A 21,662-nucleotide genomic window follows, 5' to 3' on the forward strand; every position below is an offset into this window, starting at 1 on the left:
TCCCCTCTACTACTCTATCAGTTAAATATTTGTTATTGAAATCCTCATGATTGGCTATAAATGCTGAGGTATACAGTATGGTTGTTGATATACTGGTGCTTCATTCCTGTGTTGGTACCTGATACTGCGTGACAGGTGTTGCTGGTAATGGACCCTGAGAATAAAATAAATTCTTGAGCTCCAGTAGCAGTGTCTCCATTGGCACCCTTTCTGTTCTTTCCAGGTGCTTGACCTTCTTACATAATGCAATTTTACTGGTTGCCTGTGTCTAGTCATAGTCCACATTTGGCACATCCCAATCATCCTCCACTAAGATGGAGCTGGAGCACTTTTATTTGCAGTTTAACTAGCTTGCCCCTTCTGACAGATGAACCTTGCAATGTACTTCACTGGCAACTGTTTCCCCCAGTTAGAATGTTGTCGTGCTAAACTCCACCGTACATCACCTAAGGTCAATTTTGACATGGTGTTCCAACAGAAAATATAAGTCTAGGATGATACAGTAACCTTTGCTTACTGAAGGCACTACTTCCATATACTGCTTAAACTGAACCAACCCAACGTGAAAATTTAATATCATTCAACCTAATTATTTCACATTACTGTATCCCACCATAAGCAATCAGTAGCATGGTGGGTTCATTCGCTTCAGACCTATGAGATCCAGATCTTCCATTGATACAAGCATCCCTGTGTCCTACAAAAACTTGATGTTCTCTGCTTCCCACAATTCCTCCTATATCACACATCACGTCTGCAAACAAATCTGCAGCACTGAACAGGAATGCTGCTCTGCAGACTTGTGGTACCCTCTGGTGTTTAATGCCTGTCCATGGCCGTCCTGTGCATTCCCACCATATCATTACTTCTGTAACCTCATTCATGGTGTCCATCCACACAATTTTTATCCCACTGAGGCTGCCAACATGTCCTGGATTTACCTCAAACCGTCCACACCTATAACATCTTACATTAGAGGAAAACGCCCTTGCAATTGCATACTTCTATTTCCATGTCAATTTCTTCAAACTATGAAGCCAACATGACAATGCATGTAGGTGTCTTGGGGTACCTGTCCAAACCCTTTTTGACGTATCGTGTGGTAGGCCCCTCGGGAAGGTGTCTAGTATGCTATGTTCAACTTCTTGGAGTGTAATCATATTCGTCTCATCGCTGTCCCCCAAGTCGTATATCTACACATTAATTTTGCATATCCTATCCACAAAACATTCTATTGTCTCACCATGCCTCTTACTAACTCGTATGTGACACGTGTGGAAAAACCTAAAACCATTTTTTATTTTATACTGTTGTGGGACACCTTGTTTCAAATGTCTGTGCACTCCCAACCCCTCTCTATATCTGACAAAGGTTTTTCCTTCCCTGCCAACTGGGATTTGTTATGTGCAAAGTTTGCTGGTCACTCTATGTCACTCCCAAAAAGACATTAAATCCTTGACTCACTTGCCAGAAAAGGGAGTTATTAAATAGATGTTGACTAGTTCTATAAAAGGATTAGTTCATTTGATTGCCACTAACTGCTCATCCCTTTCTGCAATTTGTCCTAGTAACTGAGTCTTCTCCATCCTCGACTGTGCTACTTCATTAAGTGAAAACTGCAACACTTCTCACTGGGGTGAAAACTGCAATACTTCTCACTGGGGCAAAACCCAGTGTCCCAGACTCTGTCATTGTGCAATCTTTATCGCTAGTAAGTAACTTAGTATAATACAGTACTTTTCAATCAACAGTAACACACACACACACACACACACACACACACACACACACACACACACACACTTATAAAAGGTTTCTACTCTATTCCTTAATCATGAGTCACATTGACTCAATGCATTTACCTTGCCATATGGCCATAACTGTCACAAGTAAAATATTCTAGTGCCACTTATCAGCACACAAGTGAGGTGAGGTGGGAACAAGTGTACACTAATAATGTATAATTCCATTCTTGCTTTCAGTCTTTTATTTGATGAATGTATTTCAGTTCCATGGGGAAAATGTAGCTCATTATGTAACTATAATAGTTTTCCTAAATTGTCGATAAATTGTAGCATGCTCTTTGCCACAGATTTTTTTCTGTCACAGATATATCTCCAACTTTGCACGGGATCATAAACTGGATTTAAGTAATTGAACTTTGTGATCTTTGTACATCATGAACTCTAGGGGTGCTTACATCATAATGAATGCCAGATGCCGAGATAAAGAATTTTCTCCCTTGTAAATGTGTCATCTACTGCACTGAAACTTCAGTGCATGACTCAACTTCAGATATCACTGGCGACCACTCCTATATATCTAAATTAGTTTCTTTACATCATGAGGTTCTTCGTCGTTTAAAAGGTGTCTAGATTTTATTACAGCCGCTTGATCAATATTCTTTAAACCGTCTGTTACTTTTCTTCATTTCAACAATGATCGGAGAGGAAAAGTATGTTATTTTGGCTTTACATATAGCACTACCTTTGTTTTTCTATAAATAAGACTTCTGGCTTCAGACATTTTGAATGGTATCTTCTTCTTCATTAATCTATTAACAGCGCCCTTGAAATCGTGCACATGCTAGTCATTGCCCAAAACCATACAGATGTCATGGTGGCTCAGAACTTCATGATAGTATGATGGTAAGGTTATGGTTTCAAGTTCCCTGAATTCCTTCGAAATACTCTACCAGTGGGCATAACTGTGATCCTGATTGGGAAGTAATGAGCTATTTTGTCAAAAACTTTTAGTTGTTTCGCATAATCTTAATATCACTGATTCATGATATTGTTTTTATTTTGCGACCCACAAGAATCAGAGAAAACGTGCACTGTGAGAGAGCTTTTTCTTTTTTTAAGAAACTTCTTTTCTAGATTTGATGAAAAGCATCTACCAGCAGATGCTGTTCCATTTGCTCCATGTCCCATTGTAGTGAAATTTTTTATGTGTTGTAACTAAATGAATGATCTGTGTGTAATGTAATTGTAACTTGTTGTCTGAAGATGTCTTTTAAACAGATAATTGTGTTTATTTTTATCACAGATCTTCGTGCAATGTTTTAAAATGCAATATGTTAACAAAGACTTATTACACCAACACTTCGTTATGCTAAATAATTGATTATAATTACTTCTCTTTTACTGAAGTTACATTATCGTGCACATATGTTATTGTACACCAAAGCAAACATAACATAGGAACATGACCTATTTTGGTCTCAGGGGTTGAAACTTCAGGGTTTGTATGTATGTGTATTTATTAGTAGCAGATTGATTTGTTAATTTTGATTTCGTGAACCATATTTAGTTTCAACTTTCTTTGTAATGGTGCCTACGTGGAAAATAACGTACTAGATATTTGTAGCCCAGTATGACAAAATTTGCATCAGAAAATGGAATTGATGATTGAGGTAGGTTTTGCTTTCATAAATGCATAAACTAAATACATTAGCTCAATAATATCCAGGCTAGAAAAGCAATAACTACCAAAAAACAGTTGTACCAGCCATAATGCCGGGCAACATTAGGGTAAGATCATAATTAATGAAACTTTTAATAATTGCAGGAAAGGACTCAATTGTTCTACAAATGAAAGATGGTTTCAGTAGTAAAAAATTAACATTTTGCATTCTGAAAAAAAGTAGATAAGTGAACAGTTATTACACTTATTACAGACCTCTTAATATAACAACAAAAACAATCAATTATTGATAAAATCATTTAATTGGATGGATAAAAAATCTACTCACCAAGTGGCGGCAGAACACACACATAAAACTGTTGTAATTGGCAGTTTTGGAACCAGTGGCACCTTCTTCAGGAAGAAGGGTTGAAGAAGGGTGAAGGAAAAGGACTAGAGAAAAGGTCTAGGAAAAGGGGTAGATTTTGGGAAAGTCACCCAGAACCACGGGTCAGGTGAGACTTCCCATACAGGATGAGAAGGAAAGACTGATTGTTAGGGACTGCATCAGACGAGATTTGAAAACCTGAGAGCTTAAAGGTGGAAGACGGGATAATATGCAAGACAGAGATTACTACTAAAACATCATGTACGAGTTGAAAGGACTGAGAAGCTAAGTGCATTGTACATAACAGAGGTGGAAGGGGGTGGTGAAAAATAGACGGGAAAGACAATGAAAGATGTAGGAAACTAAAACAGAGGGAAGCAAAGAGTAGTTGCAGTGAAGAAAAGCTGAGACTCAAGAAATTAATGTGCATTACGGCCAAGTGGGTGGCGAAAACCAAGGTCATGTTGTAGTCCTAGTTCCCACTTGCGGAGTTCTGAGCAACAGGTGTCTGGGGGAAGAATCCAGATGGCACATGTCATGAAACAGGCGCCGAGGTCACGAATGTCATGTTGTAGAGTGTGCTCTGCAACAGGATATTGCAAGTTGCCAGTATATACCCTATGCCCATTCATCCTAATTGTTAATTTTGGGGTAGTCATGCCAATGTAGAAGACTGAGCAGTGTTTACATAATATCTGGTATATGACATGTCGTTTCACAGGTGGTTCTCTCTTTGATGGTATATGTTTGGCCAGTTACAGGGCTATTGTAGCTGGTGGTAGGAGGGTGCATAGGGCAAGTCTTGCAGAAGGGATTGTCACAGAGGTAGGAGCCATAGGGTAGGGAGACAGGTGCAGAAGGAGCATAGGGTCTGACAAGAGTATAGCGGAGATTGGGAGGTCGATGGAAAGCTATTCTAGGTGTAGTGGGCAAAATTGCAGACAGAATGGATCTCATTACAGGACATGATTTTAGGAAATCTTCTGATCTGCCTGCTGCTGGACATTTCCTCAGTCATCGCCCACCTGATTCCAAACCTATGACATCCTTCCTACTCATCTTAATCAACTTTATACTTACCGACAGCTTCTTCACTTTTTTTATATATATATATATTTTTTTTTTATTTTTATTTTTTTTTTAGGGGCAGACACACAAACGTATCAGGGAATCAGGGATACGGCCGTGGGAACCAGAAAGGCACCCTCCTTTGTCAACCTTTCCACGGGTTGCTTGGAAGAGGCTTTCCTGAGATCCATAAGTCTTCAGCCCCTGGTTTGGTTTAAATACAGTGATGACATCTTTACCATATGGACTCATGGTGAAGGTGACCTGCTAAAATTCCTAGAATCTCTGAATACCTTCTCCCAATTAAATTTCACATGGTCCTATCCCGAATCCCATGCCACTTTCTTTGATGTTGATCTCATTCTCACTGAAGGCCAGCTATACACCTCCGTCCACATTAGTCCTACCAACAAACAACAGTACGTACATTGTGACAGTTGCTATCTTTTCGATGTCAAACGTTCCTTCCCATACAGCCCCGGCATCTGAGGCAAATGTATTTGTTCGAATGCAGACTCTTTCAAGCAGTATACCACCATTCTCACCTCAGCCTTCTATGCACTACCCCACCAGCCTAGCTAAAAAGCAGATTTCCTGGCCATCACATCCAATCCTGGTACTGCTGATCCTCCTCAAAACAGTGTCAGAGCATACCATTGTTGACTCAGTATTATCCTGATCTGCAATGTGTCAATCAGCTACTTTGACAGGGCCACGATTTCTTAAAATCATGCCCTGAAATGAGATGCATTCTGTGTGCAATTTTGCCTACCACATCTAGAATAGCTTTCTGTCACCCTCCCAATCTCCTCAATCTCCTTGTCAGACCCTATGCTCCTTCTATACCCATCTCCCTACCCTATGGCTCCTACCCTTGTGACTACCCCACTGCAAGACTTGCCCTATGCACCCTCCTACAACCACCTGTAATAGCCCTGTAACAGGCAAAGCATATACTATCAAAGGGAGAGCTACCTGCGAAACTACACGTCATATACCAGCTATTATATAAACACTGTTCAGCCTTCTACATCATCATGACTACTACCAAATTATCGGTTAGGATGAATGGGCGTAGGTCGAGGGTATATACTGCCAACTCGAAATATTCTGTTGCAGAGCATGCTCTACAACATGACCTTCGTGAACTCGGCACGTGTTTCACCACATGTGCCTTCTGGATTCCTCCCCCAGACACCAGTTCCTCAGAATTATGCAGGTGGGAACTAGCGCTGCAACATGTCCTTGGTTCTCGCGACCCACCTGGCCTTAATTTACATTAATTCCTTCTTTCTTCATTGTAACTACTACCTGCTTCACTCCATTGTCTTTCCTGTCTTTTTCGCTGCCCCCTCCCACCTCCATTACATACAATGCACATAGCTTCTCAGTCTTATTAACTCGTGAATGACATTTTAGTAGTAATCTCTGTCTTGCATATTACCCTCTCTTCCACCTTTAAGCTCTCAGGTTTTCAAATCTCATCCGATGCAGTTCCCAACAATCAGTCTTTCCTTCTTATCCTGTATGGTAAGTCTCCCCTGACCCATGGTTCTGGGTGACATTCCCAAAATCTACCCCTTTTCCTAGACCTCTCCAGACCTTTTCCTTCACCCTCCTTCCTTCCGCTTCAACCCTTCTCCCTGAAGAAGGAGCCACTAGCTCCAAAAGCTTGCCAATCACAACAGTCTTTTACGTGTGTTTTCTGCTGCCGCTTGGTGAGTAGATCTATTATCTATCCAATTTAATAATAGACCTCTTAATATGGAAAATTTGAAGAGTGCGTCTTTCTAGTTCAGCGATTTTACTCGAAAAGGTACAGTGTCTTCTCTTTTATCAGACAAATGAAAATTACCAGAGTATATATTGTCTTTTTTAATCATTGTGTACACAGATAATAAACCATGCTTATTATCTTTGTCATTTTCAGTTGATGCGCTTCACACGAAAAAATATCAACGTTTCTCACATATTACAGAAAAATATTAAATCATTTTTCAAGTATGTTCACAAGGAAAAATACAACAGGGGATGGCACATAGCCCCCTGGACTGTTTAAGACATTTACATGAAATGTTATGACTTAACATGCCACCTACATTGAACTGGCACAAGTTCATCTCATATATTACATATAATCGCATCAGTTTTCATACATGAGTAGATTGAACTGCAATTGCAGGTTTTATGTTACTTGAGATAGCAAGGTTACATAAATTTTATATTTCATTTAGTGTAAAAGAGCTTTTTGTTCATTGCAGAAAATATTTGTATTATTGCTGTGTTTACTAGCGGTGTATCTTAATGATATGCTGTCAAGGTAAATGTAATCCAGAAAATACCTTGTAGACTTCTTAGGACTACATTTGTCTTTGCTCCCCCATTTATGTTACGGAACTGTCGAAAACCCAGGATTAAAATCACCCCACAGCCTTCAGACTACGTAACCTGACCAAACTAAATTTGTATGTTGCTTTATTTATTTATTTTCCACAAATGTTTGTGGGCTGTGACATATATATGGCATTGTTTGTAACATTTATGAAAATTAATTGAAAAACATAGTTCTTTAATGAAATTTACAAAATGAATTGAAGATAATCAATTTAGTCTAAGATTTTGCGTAAAAGTTGTTGTACATTTGAAAAATAGTACACTAGTGGTTAAAAATTGGTTCGTTTATAATGTTCTAGATAAACTCGAATTTTGAGTGAAAATAAATGTGAAGTGTGTATTGCAAATTAGTAATGCTTTTTTTGAATTTACAGTCTTCATTCTTAACAAGTTTGTTTGCATGGCCATCCTCTGCAGCAAGCATAGAAATACTTGTTTTGTAAATAAAAACCACCTTTTCCTGCTGCCACTTATTTATTTATCACAGATGTGTTTTGCCTTTTTCTTGTTCTAAGGCACCATCATTGGGATAATTTGGTGGTCTGGAGGTCACATTACCACTTTATTATTGACATATAAGAACAACTTTGCATTTTGACCTCCTTCACACCGTTCACCATATTTCTCCTTCTTTTTTTTGGTGTACTATTGTTCTTTTGCCACTCGATATAACTATTTGGTCGGATACTGCTTTTAAAAATGTAAGTATTGCAACTTCATTACGTGTTTCCTCCTAATGGAGTAATGGAGATTGGTGTGCAACGGTGGGAGAAGGAACCAAAGGAAATACAGTTGGTAAATGTGAATTGGGCCAAAGAAATGAGAGAGGAGAGAGCATTGTAGAGATGTGCATATGACATAAATAGTTAGTAACACATACTGTATTCCAGCATAATCCAAGGAAGAGATATAGGTGGGAAACCCCAGGAGACATATGTAGGTCACAAGTAGACTACATACTGGAAAGAGAAATATTAGAGAATCAGACGAAGGACAGCAGAAGATACCATGGAGGTGGTGTCAACAACCACCATAACCTAGTTATCATGCTCTGTGAACTAAAGTTCGAAAGATTAAAGATGAAAGAAAGGAAACAGCAGCAGATATCTAAGCTTAAAGATGAGTTTACCCAAAATGAGTACATGTTACAAAAAAAAAAAAAAAAAAGAAAAAACCCCAATGAGGATACCAGAGGACGCATGGGGATAGAACAGAAATGGAATAAAAGAAAGAAATGCATTTTAAACTCAGCAGAAGTGATACCAGGAAAAAGAAATAGGAGAGTAGGAAAGAATGGAGAAATCATGAAGTTGTGAATGTGATAAAGGAAAGACAGTATAAAAACTCAGAGGATGAAAAGGGTACGCAGAAATACAAGAGCTTAAGGAAGAAGATTAACAAAAGATTTTAGGGAAGGTATGGGAAGAAGAAGAGCAATATTGACACTGAAGCAAGTGATAGAGAAACAGCTGAAGAAGGGTGAGAGTACATCCAGAGCATTTGTAGATCTTGAGAAGGCATTTGACAATGTCAACAGGAATGCATTATTCAGTATCCTTTGGAAATCAGTTTTAAAAAGAGAAGATATATATATATAACACCTACATGCACGAAATCAGAGTTGTTCACTGTGGTAATAAAGAAGAATCAGCTAGCATTCAAAATGGCATATGACCAGGTTTCTCCATATCCCCACACTTATTTAGTGTGTGCTTCCAAAAGGCAATGAACAGGGTGGGAGCAGCAGTAAGCATAGGAGTAACAATTCATGGAGTAAAGGAAAATATACTGAGATCTGCCTAATTGCATAAAATGGGGACTAACAAAAGAAAGTTGTGAACACAATTGATATGTAGGAAGAATTCCATACCACACATCAAACAAAAGCTCTAGTCTGCAGTTGAAACACAGAGAGCAAGACAGCAGTAAAGTTGAAAAATAAAAGAATCGAGGATGTGAACAAGGTTAATTACCGGGAAGTAAAATCACAAGTGATGGAAGAAGCTATAAGAAGATAGTATGCAGAATTGCCCAGGCCAAGAACGCTTTTAATAAGAAGAAAAACATATTCACTACAAAGAATATAAACCTTGACATGGAGAAACAAATGTTGAAAGTGTACATGTGGAGCATTGCAACATACAGCAGTAGAGCTTGGATGATAGGAGTGATAGACGAGAAGAGACACTCACACATTCAAAACATGCTACTACAGAAAAATGATGAAAATCAGAGGAAAAAGAGGATCATGAATAAGTTTTCATTAGCACTAGAGACAAAAGATTCCTCATGAAACAACTAAAAAAGAGGAGGGCTCAGCTGATAAGCCATGTGCTCCAACATGATGGTCTGTTGAAATGAATAATGGAGGGAATAGTTGAAAACAGAAATTACAAAATCCAGAGCAGAGTACATTGTATAAATAATGGAGGGTATGAATTGTTCTTCTTACTAAGAGCTGAAATGGAGGGTGGACAGGTGTGAGGAATGGGGAGCTGCTGCCAACTGGCCCGGCCTCGTGGCTGGTGATTAGAGAGTGAGAGAGAATATTGATGCTTTACTGTATTTAATATAGATGAAGTAAGAGCAGTTTTTGTCATTGTAGCAGGTTTGTTGCCAACTTATGTGATTAAATTTAGCTGTCATAATCATGAATAGCATTAAGCTTTAGGGTTTGGTTGTTGTCTTATGTCTTATTGTCTTCTAGTCTGTCCTGTGCAAGCCTCTTTATCTCAGCATAACTATTGCAATGTACCTCCATTTAAACCTGCCTATTGTATTTGAGCCATGATCTCCCTCTATAACTTTTACCTTTCTCACTCCCCTCCACTAACAAATTGGCAATTCCTTGCTGTCTCAGGATATGCTCTATCAACCATGCCTTTTTTTAGTCATTCTCTGCTATAAATTTCTTTTTGCCCCTAATTGTTTCAATACTTTTTCATTATTTATTTGGTCTACCCAGCTAGTCTTCAGTGTTATTGCATAGTACCAAATTTTAAGAGTTTCTGTGCTCTTCCTGTCTAAACTATTTCATCATCGATGTTCCAGTTTCGTACAAGCTATACTCCGGGAAAATATCTGCACAGCAGACTTACTAACACTTAAATTTATATTTGGTTGTAACAAATTTCTCTTTCAGAAATGTCCTCTTTGCTACATGCTGTTTGCATATTATATCCTCTCCTTTATCACAGACAAACCAGCAAAACTCATCTACTACTTTCACTGTTTCATTTCTTGATAAATTCCCTCAGCATCTCCTGATTTAATTCAACTACATTCCATCATATTTGTTTTACTTTTGTTGATATACATCTTAAAACCTCTTTTCAAGTCACTATCCCTGCCATTCAACTGCTCTGCCCATCCATTGCCGTCCCTAACAGACTTACAATGTCATAGCAAATGTCAAAGTTTTTATTTCTTCTCCTTGAACACATTAATTTTCTTTTCAAATTTTAAGCTGTTCAGTGATAGTTCATTGTTAATACAATATTCATTTCTGAATTTAAGTCTTCTTTAGCTTTTCAAGTATGTAGATGTGATATTGTTCTGCAAAATTAATAAAGTTGTGGAAATGCTATGTATGGAGTAGTGATAAAAACAGCGGCTGAGCAGTAGAAATAAAGTAATGAAGAAGTAATTCCCATAATTGACAGTATGATTAGCTTAGCAGTTGTCATAATTTCTTTTTAGTTTCAGTACTGAAGTAGAATGCAGTGGCTGCATCTGCCTTTTAATATGTAACTCATTCTGCACACCTGAAAGCTCCCATTTATGATGGGAAATGTGATGTTTGGTATCATGATGAATGAGTATTATAATGAATACTTGCCTGCAATTAATGCTCCAAGTTTGATGCCCTGTAATGCAAATGTATGTTATGAATATGATGATCATCATCCAAGAAACAGGAGGACAGTGTTTTTAGTTTCAATACTGCTGGCAGTGGAGCATTTATTTTCAGTTACTGTTTCAAATATTTTCCAGTTCAAACCAGGAATTTTTAATTAATCCAGCTAATATTTTAATGAACCGGTATGCAGGGTGGTGAACCGTGAGCCATATTAAGGAGGATTGATATTCTACCACACATTCATGAAATGGCAATAGACATAGTAACTTGACACCTTGTGCAGATGCAGTTGTATTTGTGGTTTGTATAACACCGATTGTGTTTATCTGGCTAAATGTATACTTTGTACCACATGGCATGAATTCATTTTTTCTCATTTTACAGCACAAAAGTAAAGTTTCTGATATATCAATTTTAGTGGAAGGGTCCCTTTTTATGTTACAGGCTCGAAATTGATTCTTGTTGGAGCCTTGGTGAAGAAGCAGCTCACTACATCTCTATGCTGCCAGCAATCCATTATATGCATTTCCATACTAACCAGTGTTGTTCAGGAGATATAGGAAAATGCTTTAGATTTCCTCCCGTTCCAAGGTAATGCTAACTATATAATATTATCTCATTTAGGTGAATTTTCTCTGGTGTTTCAGTAGATGGTTGCAAATTCACTTTTGCAATGTGTAGGAGGGTCAGCCCAGATAAATACTGTTCAGCACATGTTTCATGCAACACCCAATATTAGCAGAAAATGCCAGTTTGCTTATTATTACAGACAAAAATTAATGTTACTTTATTTTTATTTTTCTAAGTAGAATTATATGTGCCAGTTTGATGGAGCTGTCCCAAGTTAGTTTCTTACAATTTAGGGTCTTAAACTGCACATATAAACACTTCGAGTAGTCAGAACTCCGATAGTGGCTTGAGTGGTGCTCTCGGATTACAGTAGTAGACAGAATGTGTGGCACATGAGGCATGACGAGTCATTTTAGAGGGAGTCTATGACAAATGTTTATGAAGCTCCATTTGACAAATGCTTACCAAGCTTTCAGTGTGTGTTATTGTTATCGACTGATTGCAAGTGAGACTCAGGGCCACAATAGTAATATAGCCAGGTACAGTGTCATGGTTAACCTGGTCACTGAAAATCTCTCTCTCTCTGCTTTGTCTGACAGTTCTCAATATGGTATCTGCCACTGAGTTACTGCTGGAGCTCTGGTCATTCTTTGCTCGTGGCTACAGCGGTATTAATATCTGATTAAACAGTTAATAAGCTTTCCCCACATTAGGGGATTTTAGCGACAGACCATAGATATTTCTGACAGATTCTGGAATGCTTCCAAGCCCTACCTATGGATTAGTGGAGATTTGATCTTCAGGTCCTTAATCCCACTATTCTCAGAACCAGTGATCTGGCTCCTCAGCCATACATGTGCATATTGCTGTGATGGGCTATCTCAAGAAAATCTGTAAGTTTTCATGTGGCTTTCACATGACAGCGTTTTATTTGCTTCAAGGAGTGGACCAGTTACCACATCGGAGTAGTTACATAATTGTATTGTGCAAGACAGTATGAACATTACATGAACAGCAATGTAAAAAATTGTGTATGAAACATTTCCACACTTTATTCCTGCTGTGGACCTATGTGTAATAAAAGATAAGGCATAAAATTTGAAATCAAGTTTCAGGAATGATCTCAGAAATACAGACTTCTGAAAGAAGCAGGAAAGACGGATGTTTGAGTGAAAGTGCCAAGAAAAAGTTGTTTGTATTATTTCCATTATTGTATTACCCTCATCTAAGTTCTGTCCATTGTTTTACTGGTATTATGAGGTATTATTATTATTCGTTACAAATCTCTCAGGGGCTCAGCATTCATTTGCTGCATATGAGCTTGGCAATCCCGGAGTTCCTGAGCTGGGGTCTTGTAAGTGCCACCAGTTCCATGTCACCCTAAACTCTGGGCATGCTTCAGCAACCACTGTCTGGCATGACAGTGGAATGTTGTGTGTCAAGGTAACGGGGAATCTTGGCTTGACTGCCTGGATTGTGAGGATAATGTGCTGTGGGCTGATGTGATGTGTGGCTGTTGAGGTGGAACTGTCGTTAGCGGGCAATCTCTGGGGACCCTGCCGCAGCGCAGTCGTATAAGGCTTACTGCGGCACATTGGACTCTGTCTGAGTGTACACTTATTTTCCTAGCTGCTTGTGTGATAAAAATGGAACCCTTGAAGATTTCTCCTTCCAGTGGAAGGGGTTTGCCGCTGGTAGGTACTAACACCCAAGCAAATAAGAGGCACCATGTAGCCAGTCCTGCAGACTCGGGGGTTACACTGAATTTGTCCATAAATAGTAACAGAATGTATGCTGCCAGTCAGAATGTATTTTTAATTGTGAAACAGGAAGAGGGCAGTTTCAAAAAAGTTTTGCCTTTTTATATTCAGAAAGGTTTGGAGGGTGTCACAGGTATACTGAAATCCGTCAAGTGATTGCACAATGGCACACTGTTAGTTGAAACTGCTAGTTCCCAACAAGCAAAAAACCTCTGGAAAGCTAAATGGCTTGGAGAATATGCCCTCGCAACGGAGCTCTGTAACACCTCCAACTACATTAAAGCCGTTATGTCATGTAGAGATCTGGTAGACATTTCTAAAAACAAATTGAAAAATGAGTGGGCGCATGAAGGGATCGTTGATGTGCAGAATATACTGACAAAGGTGGATGGGGATTTGGTAACATCTGACTCCTTCATCCTTACCTTCAATAGCACAAAACTCCCAGTGCATATCAAGTCAGGTTTACTTCACCTAGGAATAAGGCCATATGTCCCCAACGTGGCGCACACCACCTTAGCATGTACGGGTGAAGCCATTTGTGGAAAATGTGGCAAGGCCACCCTGTGGAGTTGGCTGCTCCTCCCCTCCAGAGTGTGAAAATTGTTCTGAGGCTCACCCTGTCTGGAATAGGAATTGCACTGTCTTCCTTGAAGAACGAAAGATACAGGGGAGTAAGACATCAAAATGCATCCCATATGGAGAGGTCAAAAAGGTCTATAAGGCCATGGAGCCTCGCGCATTCACTACATCATTTTCTTGGGTCCTTAAAAAGCCTATTTTGACAGCCAACACCTTTACACAAATGGAGGTTGCTAGTGTTAGCACTAGTATCTCCGTTTCCTGTGTCTTGTCAAGCTGCAGTTGTTTCAGAGCCCATAACACCTCCGAGAACATCATAGAAAGCCAGAGTTACCACCACTGTGGAGGTAACAGTACTTCCAAAGGCAGAGTCTTGTAAAAAAATCCAGCACTGCCTCTGCTGCCGCTGCTGCAGTAGTTCCTGCAAAGCCATCCCAGGCCAAGAAAGCAAATGGGAAGCTTCCGCCACAGGCGAAAGCAGGCAGTAGACCATCAGTCCGTGTCTGTCATTCAACTTCATGACTCTCCTTCAGAGCCAATGGATTGTGAAGTCTGCCCGGGGCAACCATCCTGCCCCATGCCTGAAACTCAACCGCTGTGGGCTTTCACCCCAGTGGAAAGACAGAGTGAAAGTACGAACCCCACAGTAAATGGCTCCCATACTATAGTGGAACATGAATGGGTTGAGGACTCATGTGGAGGAACTGGAACTACTGGCACTGGCACAACCCCTGTACTTGTGTTTACAGAAAACACTTCAAAGCTACTGATGCCAAGGGAGGTGTTGCTGTGTTTGTCTACATCTACATCCGTACTCCGGAAGCCACCTGACGGTGTGTGGCGGAGGGTAACTTGAGTACCTCTATCGGTTCTCCCTTCTGTTCCAGTCTCATATTGTTCATGGAAAGGAGGATTGTCAGTATGCCTCTGTGTGGGCTCTAATCTCTCTGATTTTATCCTCATTGTCTCTTCGCAAGATATACGTAGGAGGGAGCAATATACTGCTTGACTCCTCGGTGAAGGTATGTTCTCGAAACTTCAACAAAAGCCTGTACCGAGCTACTGAGCGTCTCTCCTGCTGACTCTTCCACTGGAGTTTATCTGTCATCTCCGTAACACTTTCGTGATTACTAAATAATCCTGTAACGAAGCGCACTGCTCTCCGTTTGATCTTCTCTCTCTCTCTCTCTCTCTCTCTCTCTCTCTCTCTCTCTCTCTCTCTCTCTCTCTCTCTTTCTATCAACCCTATCTGGTACTGATCCCACACTGCTGAGCAGTAATCAAGCAGTGGGCGAACAAGCATACTGTAACCTACTTCCTTTGTTTTCGGATTGCATTTCCTTAGGATTCTTCTAATGAATCTCAGTCTGGCATCTGCTTTACCGACGATCAACTTTATATGATCATTCCATTTTAAATCACTCCTAATGTGTACTCCCAGATAAATTATGGAATTAACTTCTTCCAGTTGCTGACCTGCTATATTGTAGCTAAATGATATGGGATCTTTCTTTCTATGTATTCGCAGCACATTACACTTGTCTACATTGAGATTCAATTGCCATTCTCTGCACCATGCGTCAATTTGCTGCAGATCCTCCTGCATTTCAGTGCAATTTTTCATTGTTAAAACCTCTCGATATATCACAGCATCATCCGCAAAAAGCCTCAGTGAATTTCCGATGTCATCCACAAGGTCATTTATGTATATTGTGAATAGCAATGGTCCTACGACGCTCCCCTGCGGCACACCTGAAATCACTCTTACTTCGGAAGACTTCTCTCCATTGAGAATGACATGCTGCGTTCTGTTATCTAGGAACTCTTCAATCCAATCACGCAATTGGTCTGATAGTCCATATGCTCTTACCCATATGCTCTTACTTTGCTCATTAAACAACTGGGGAACTGCATCGAACACCTTGCGGAAGTCAAGAAACACGGCATCTATCTGGGAACCCGTGTCTATGACCCTCTGAGTCTCGTGGATGAATAGCATGAGCTGGGTTTCACATGATCATCTTTTCCGAAACCCATGCGGTCTCCTACAGAGTAGATTTCTAGTTTCCAGAAAAGTCATTATACTCAAACATAATAGATGTTCCAAAATTCTACAACTGATCGACGTTAGAGATATAGGTCTATAGTTCTGCACATCTGTTCGACGTCCCCTCCCCCTTTTCCAATCCTTTGGAACGCTACGCTCTTCTAGAGACCTACGCTACACTGCTGCAAGAAGGGGGGAAAGTTCCTTCGTGTACTCTGTGTAAAATCGAACTGGTATCCCATCAGGTCCAGCGGCCTTTCCTCTTTTGAGCGATTTTGATTGTTTCTCTATCCCTCTGTCGTCTATTTCAACATCTACCATTTCTTCATCTGTGCGACAATCTAGAGAAGGAACTACAGTGCAGTCTTCCTCTGTGAAACAGCTTTGGAAAAAGCCATTTAGTATTTCTGCCTTTAGTCTGTAATCCTCTGTTTCAGTACCATTTTGGTCACAGAGTGTCTGGACATTTTGTTTTGATCCACCTACCGCTTTGACATAAGACCAAAATTTCTTAGGATTTTCTGCCAAGTCAGTACATAGAACTTTACTTTCGAATTCATTGAACGCCTCTCGCATAGCCCTCCTCACATTACATTTTGCTTCACGTAATTTTTGTTTGTCTGCAAGGCGTTGGCTATGTTTATGTTTGCTGTGAAGTTCCCTTTGCTTCCGCAGCAGTTTTCTAATGCGGTTGTTGTACCACGGTGGCTCTTTTCCATCTCTTACGATCTTCCTTGGCACGTACTCATATAATGCATATAGTATGATGGGGAAGATCAGTTTGGATTCCGTAGAAACACTGGAACACGTGAGGCAATACTGACCTTACGACTTATCTTGGAAGAAAGGTTAAGGAAAGGCAAACCTACGTTTCTAGCATTTGTAGACTTAGAGAAAGCTTTTGACAATGTTGACTGGAATACTCTCTTTCAAATTCTAAAGGTGGCAGGGGTAAAATACAGGGAGCGAAAGGCTATTTACAATTTGTACAGAAACCAGATGGCAGTTATAAGAGTCGAGGGACATGAAAGGGAAGCAGTGGTTGGGAAGGGAGTAAGACAGGGTTGTAGCCTGTCCCCGATGTTGTTCAATCTGTATATTGAGCAAGCAGTAAAGGAAACAAAAGAAAAATTCGGAGTAGGTATTAAAATTCATGGAGAAGAAATAAAAACTTTGAGGTTCGCCGATGACATTGTAATTCTGTCAGAGACAGCAAAGGACTTGGAAGAGCAGTTGAATGGAATGGACAGTGTCTTGAAAGGAGGATATAAGATGAACATCAACAAAAGCAAAACAATGATAATGGAATGTAGTCTAATTAAGTCGGGTGATGCTGAGGGAATTAGATTAGGAAATGAGGCACTTAAAGTAGTAAAGGAGTTTTGCTATTTGGGGAGCAAAATAACTGATGATGGTCGAAGTAGAGAGGATATAAAATGTAGGCTGGCAATGGCGAGGAAAGCGTTTCTGAAGAAGAGAAATTTGTTAACATCCAGTATTGATTTAAGTGTCAGGAAGTCATTTCTGAAAGTATTCGTATGGAGTGTAGCCATGTATGGAAGTGAAACATGGACGATAAATAGTTTGGACAAGAAGAGAATAGAAGCTTTCGAAATGTGGTGCTACAGAAGAATGCTGAAGATTAGATGGGTAGATCACATAACTAATGAGGAAGTATTGAATAGGATTGGGGAGAAGAGAAGTTTGTGGCACAACTTGACCAGAAGAAGGGATCGGTTGGTAGGACATGTTCTGAGGCATCAAGGGATCACCAATTTAGTATTGGAGGGCAGCGTGGAGGGTAAAAATCGTAGGGGGAGACCAAGAGATGAATACACTAAGCAGATTCAGAAGGATGTAGGTTGCAGTAGGTACTGGGAGATGAAAAAGCTTGCACAGGATAGAGTAGCATGGAGAGCTGCATCAAACCAGTCTCAGGACTGAAGACCACAACAACAACAACAATGATGGTTTTGAACTTTGTCCACTGATCCTCAACACTATCTGTACTTAAAACAAAACTTTTTGTGTTGAGCCGTCAGGTACTCTGAAATCTGCTTTTTGTCACTTTTGCTAAACAGAGAAATCTTCCTACCTTTTTTAATATTTCTATTTACGGCTGAAATCATTGATGCAGTGACCGCTTTATGATCACTGATTCCCTGTTCTGCGTTAACTGTTTCAAATAGTTCGGGTCTGTTTGTCAGCAGAAGGTCTAATATGTTATCGCCACGAGTCGGTTCTCTGTTTAACTGCTCAAGGTAGTTTTCCGATAAAGCACTTACAAAAATTTCACTGGATTCTTTGTCCCTGCCACCCATTATGAACGTTTGTGTCTCCCAGCCTATATCCAGAAAATTAAAATCTCCACCCAGAACTATAACATGGTGGGGAAATCTGCTCGAAATATTTTCCAAATTATCCTTCAGGTGCTCAGACACAACAGCTGCTGAGCCAGGGGGCCTATAGAGACATCCAATTACCATGTCTGAGCCTGCTTTAACCATGACCTTCACCCAAATTATTTCACAGTTCGGATCTCCATCAATTTCCTTCGATACTATTTCACTTCTTATCGCTATAAACACGCTTCCCTCTTCACTGTCCAGCCTGTCTCTGCGGTATCTGAGTTTAGAATTTCATTACTGTTTACATCTTGTCAATAACACACAACACTCCTCTACTCTCCCCTTAGTTACTGGCCTACAAGCAGTAGTCGTCGCAGTTCATGCGAGTCAGACAATCACTATCTACTCCCTGTACTTACCTCCACAGGATGCAATAGACTCTGGGGCTCTTCCAGGCCTTATTGAACAACTGCCCCTTCCATTTCTCCTACTGGGTAATTTCAATGCCCATAATGACTTATGGAGCTCAAACTGTACCTGTTCCAGGAGTTAGTCTTGGAGAACCTCATGATTTTCTCAGATGCCGTGCATCCTCAACACTGGCAGTCCCACACATTTCTCAGCTGCTACTGAGTCATCCTCAGCCATAGACCTCTCTTTCTTCTCTCCAGCCCTTGCACACTCAGCACAGTGGAGAGAAAATGGTGACCTTCATTCCAGTGACCACTTCACACTGTGGATCCACCTACCTGCTGGATAGAGAATTGCTTGAACAGAAACCACCAAAATGGATGATCAGCAGGGCAAAATTGGCATTGTCCAGCCTGTTGGCTACGTTTCAACACTGTGACAGCATCGAGGAATGGGTGGGTCACATCATGCCTTTGACTTACACATACCACAGTCTTCAGGTTATCTTAGGAGGTGACCAGTACGTCGGTGGACAGATGAGTGCTGTTCAGCAACCTGGAACCAGCATGTGGCTCTTCGATGTTTAAATGCTGCTCAACAGCAACCTCACAGTCTGTACGAGTCACAAGAGCCAAGGCTTGACGCATCATGAAGGAGGGCAAGAAAAGCTCATGGCAAGTGTTCCAGTACTCAAACAAACATTCCACTGGTTCTACAGAAGTATGGGAAGCCCTCCGGAGGATTTTCAGTAAACACACTCACTTCCTGATAGCGGCATTGTAGAAACAGGGGTGTCTACTAACAATACCCAGAGACAGCACTCGAACGTTGGCTGATCATTTTGCAAAAACTCCGCCATTTCATCGCTACTGTGAACTGTAGAGAGAGGCAAATTGGACTACAGATCTGATGGTTCTGAGGCCTACAGTTCTCCTTTCTCCATGTGGGAGCTGCAATTTACACTGTCAGAGACTCATGACACTACACCTGGTCACGATCAAATCCAGTACTGCACACTTCAATATTTGCCAGTGGCATCAAAGGTAATCCTCCTTGAATGTTTTAATCTTATATGGCAGACAGGTAACTTTCCCAACTCATGGAGAGAGGCACATTTGATGCCTCGCCTCAAATCAGGAAAGTTGTATAGGAAAGATCATGGAGCGAATGGTTAACCATTGTCTGGTTTCGCTGTTAGAGACCAGACAACTCCTTAGCCACTCTGTGTAGATTCTGGAGATTTCGGTCCATGATCAACAACCTGACCCTGCTAGAGGCGGCTATTCAGCAGTCTTTCATATGTAACTGTCACCGTATTGCCATCTTCTTTGCTATCCGTAAGGGATATAAAATTACTTACAGGCACAGTATTCGCACACAACTGCATCAAAGAAGGGTTTCATGGCCACCTCCTCATCTTGTTATGGTCTTTCCTGTGTCAGCAGTTTTTTAGGACTCGAATTGGTGACACGCTGTCAGGTCAATTTGAGTAGGAGAATGGTGTCTCTCAGGACAGTGTTTTGTATTACCCTCTTTTCCATAGCCGTATATAGTATCATGTCCATGTAAGGAGTCCTTTACAGTGCTCCTTATTTATGGATGATTTTGCTGTGTTCTGTTCTCCTCCAGTGTTGCAACAGCGAGCTGTCAGTTGCAACTTACAGTGCGGATGTTAGAAGAGTAGGCTGCAAAGACGGGTTTTCGGTTTTCTGCAGGTAAGTATGAGTGTGTTCATTTTAATCTTTCTCGTTATAGTTTTAGTTTACCTAAAGCCGGATATAAGCTAAGCCGAAATTTTTGCGAAGAACCTAATGGTGTTCCGAAAGGATAGGCTAAACACGGTTGATGGTGGCTGTGTTTGTTGCTGTCAGAAGTAGTTTAACTTGTCACGAAATTGAAGTAACTATTTCCTGTGAGTTTGTATGGGCAGAGGTCATTGTTGGCAACCAGAATAAAATAATAATCTGATCCTTTTACTGATCTCCCAATTCAGATGATACAATTGCTGAAAGGTTCAAAGAAAACTTGAGTCTGACTTCAAACACGTACCCAACTTCTATGATAATAGTTGGTGGTGACTTTAATTTACCCTCAATATCTTGGCGAAAATACATGTTGAATTCCATAGGTCCGCATAAAATATCGTCCGAAATTGTGCTAAACGTATTCTCTGAAAATTATTTCGAGCAGTTAGTTCATGAGCCCACGCGAATAGTAAATTGTTGTGAACATACACTTGACCTCTTGGCAACAAATAATCCTGAGTTAATAACGAGCATCGAAACCAATTCAGGGATTAGTGAACATAGGGTTGTCATAGTGAGATTCAATACTGTAATCCCCAAATCCTTGAAAAATAAGCAAAAATATATCTATTCAAAAAAGCAGATAAAAATTCACTTGACGCCTTCCTGAGAGATAATCTCCACTCATTCCAAATTAATTTAGACCAGATGTGGCTTAAATTCAAAGAAATAGTATCGGCAGCAATTGGAAGATTTATACAAAATAAATTAAAAAACGACTGAGCTGATGCTCCTCGGTACACACAACGGCTTAGAACACTGTTGCAGAAACAATGAAACAAACATGTCAAATTTAAACAGACACAAAATCCCCAAGATAGGCGATCTTTTGCAGAAGCTCAAAATTTAGCGCGGACTTCAATGCGAGATGCCTATAACAGTTGCCACAGCGAAACTTTGTCTCGAAACCTGGCAGAAAATCAAAAGAGATTCTGTTCATATGTGAAGTATGTTAGCGTTAAGAAACAATCAATGCCTTCTCTGCGTGATAGCAATGGAGAAACTATCAAAGACAGTGCTGCCAA

At 40.2% G+C, this 21,662-nt stretch overlaps 1 protein-coding gene across 1 annotated transcript in view; it reads left to right on the forward strand.

The window, feature by feature from the left end:
- LOC126413176 (uncharacterized) overlaps positions 1-21,662 on the forward strand; it is a 93,411-nt gene that overhangs the window by 30,687 nt on the left and 41,062 nt on the right. Inside the window, exon 3 of the mRNA XM_050083071.1 lies at positions 11,559-11,705. Coding sequence (XP_049939028.1) covers positions 11,559-11,705 — 147 coding nt within the window. The remainder of the gene's footprint in view (positions 1-11,558; positions 11,706-21,662) is intronic.

This window comes from Schistocerca serialis, chromosome 7, assembly GCF_023864345.2.
Source record: "Schistocerca serialis cubense isolate TAMUIC-IGC-003099 chromosome 7, iqSchSeri2.2, whole genome shotgun sequence".
Classification (NCBI taxonomy): Eukaryota; Metazoa; Arthropoda; class Insecta; order Orthoptera; family Acrididae; genus Schistocerca; species Schistocerca serialis.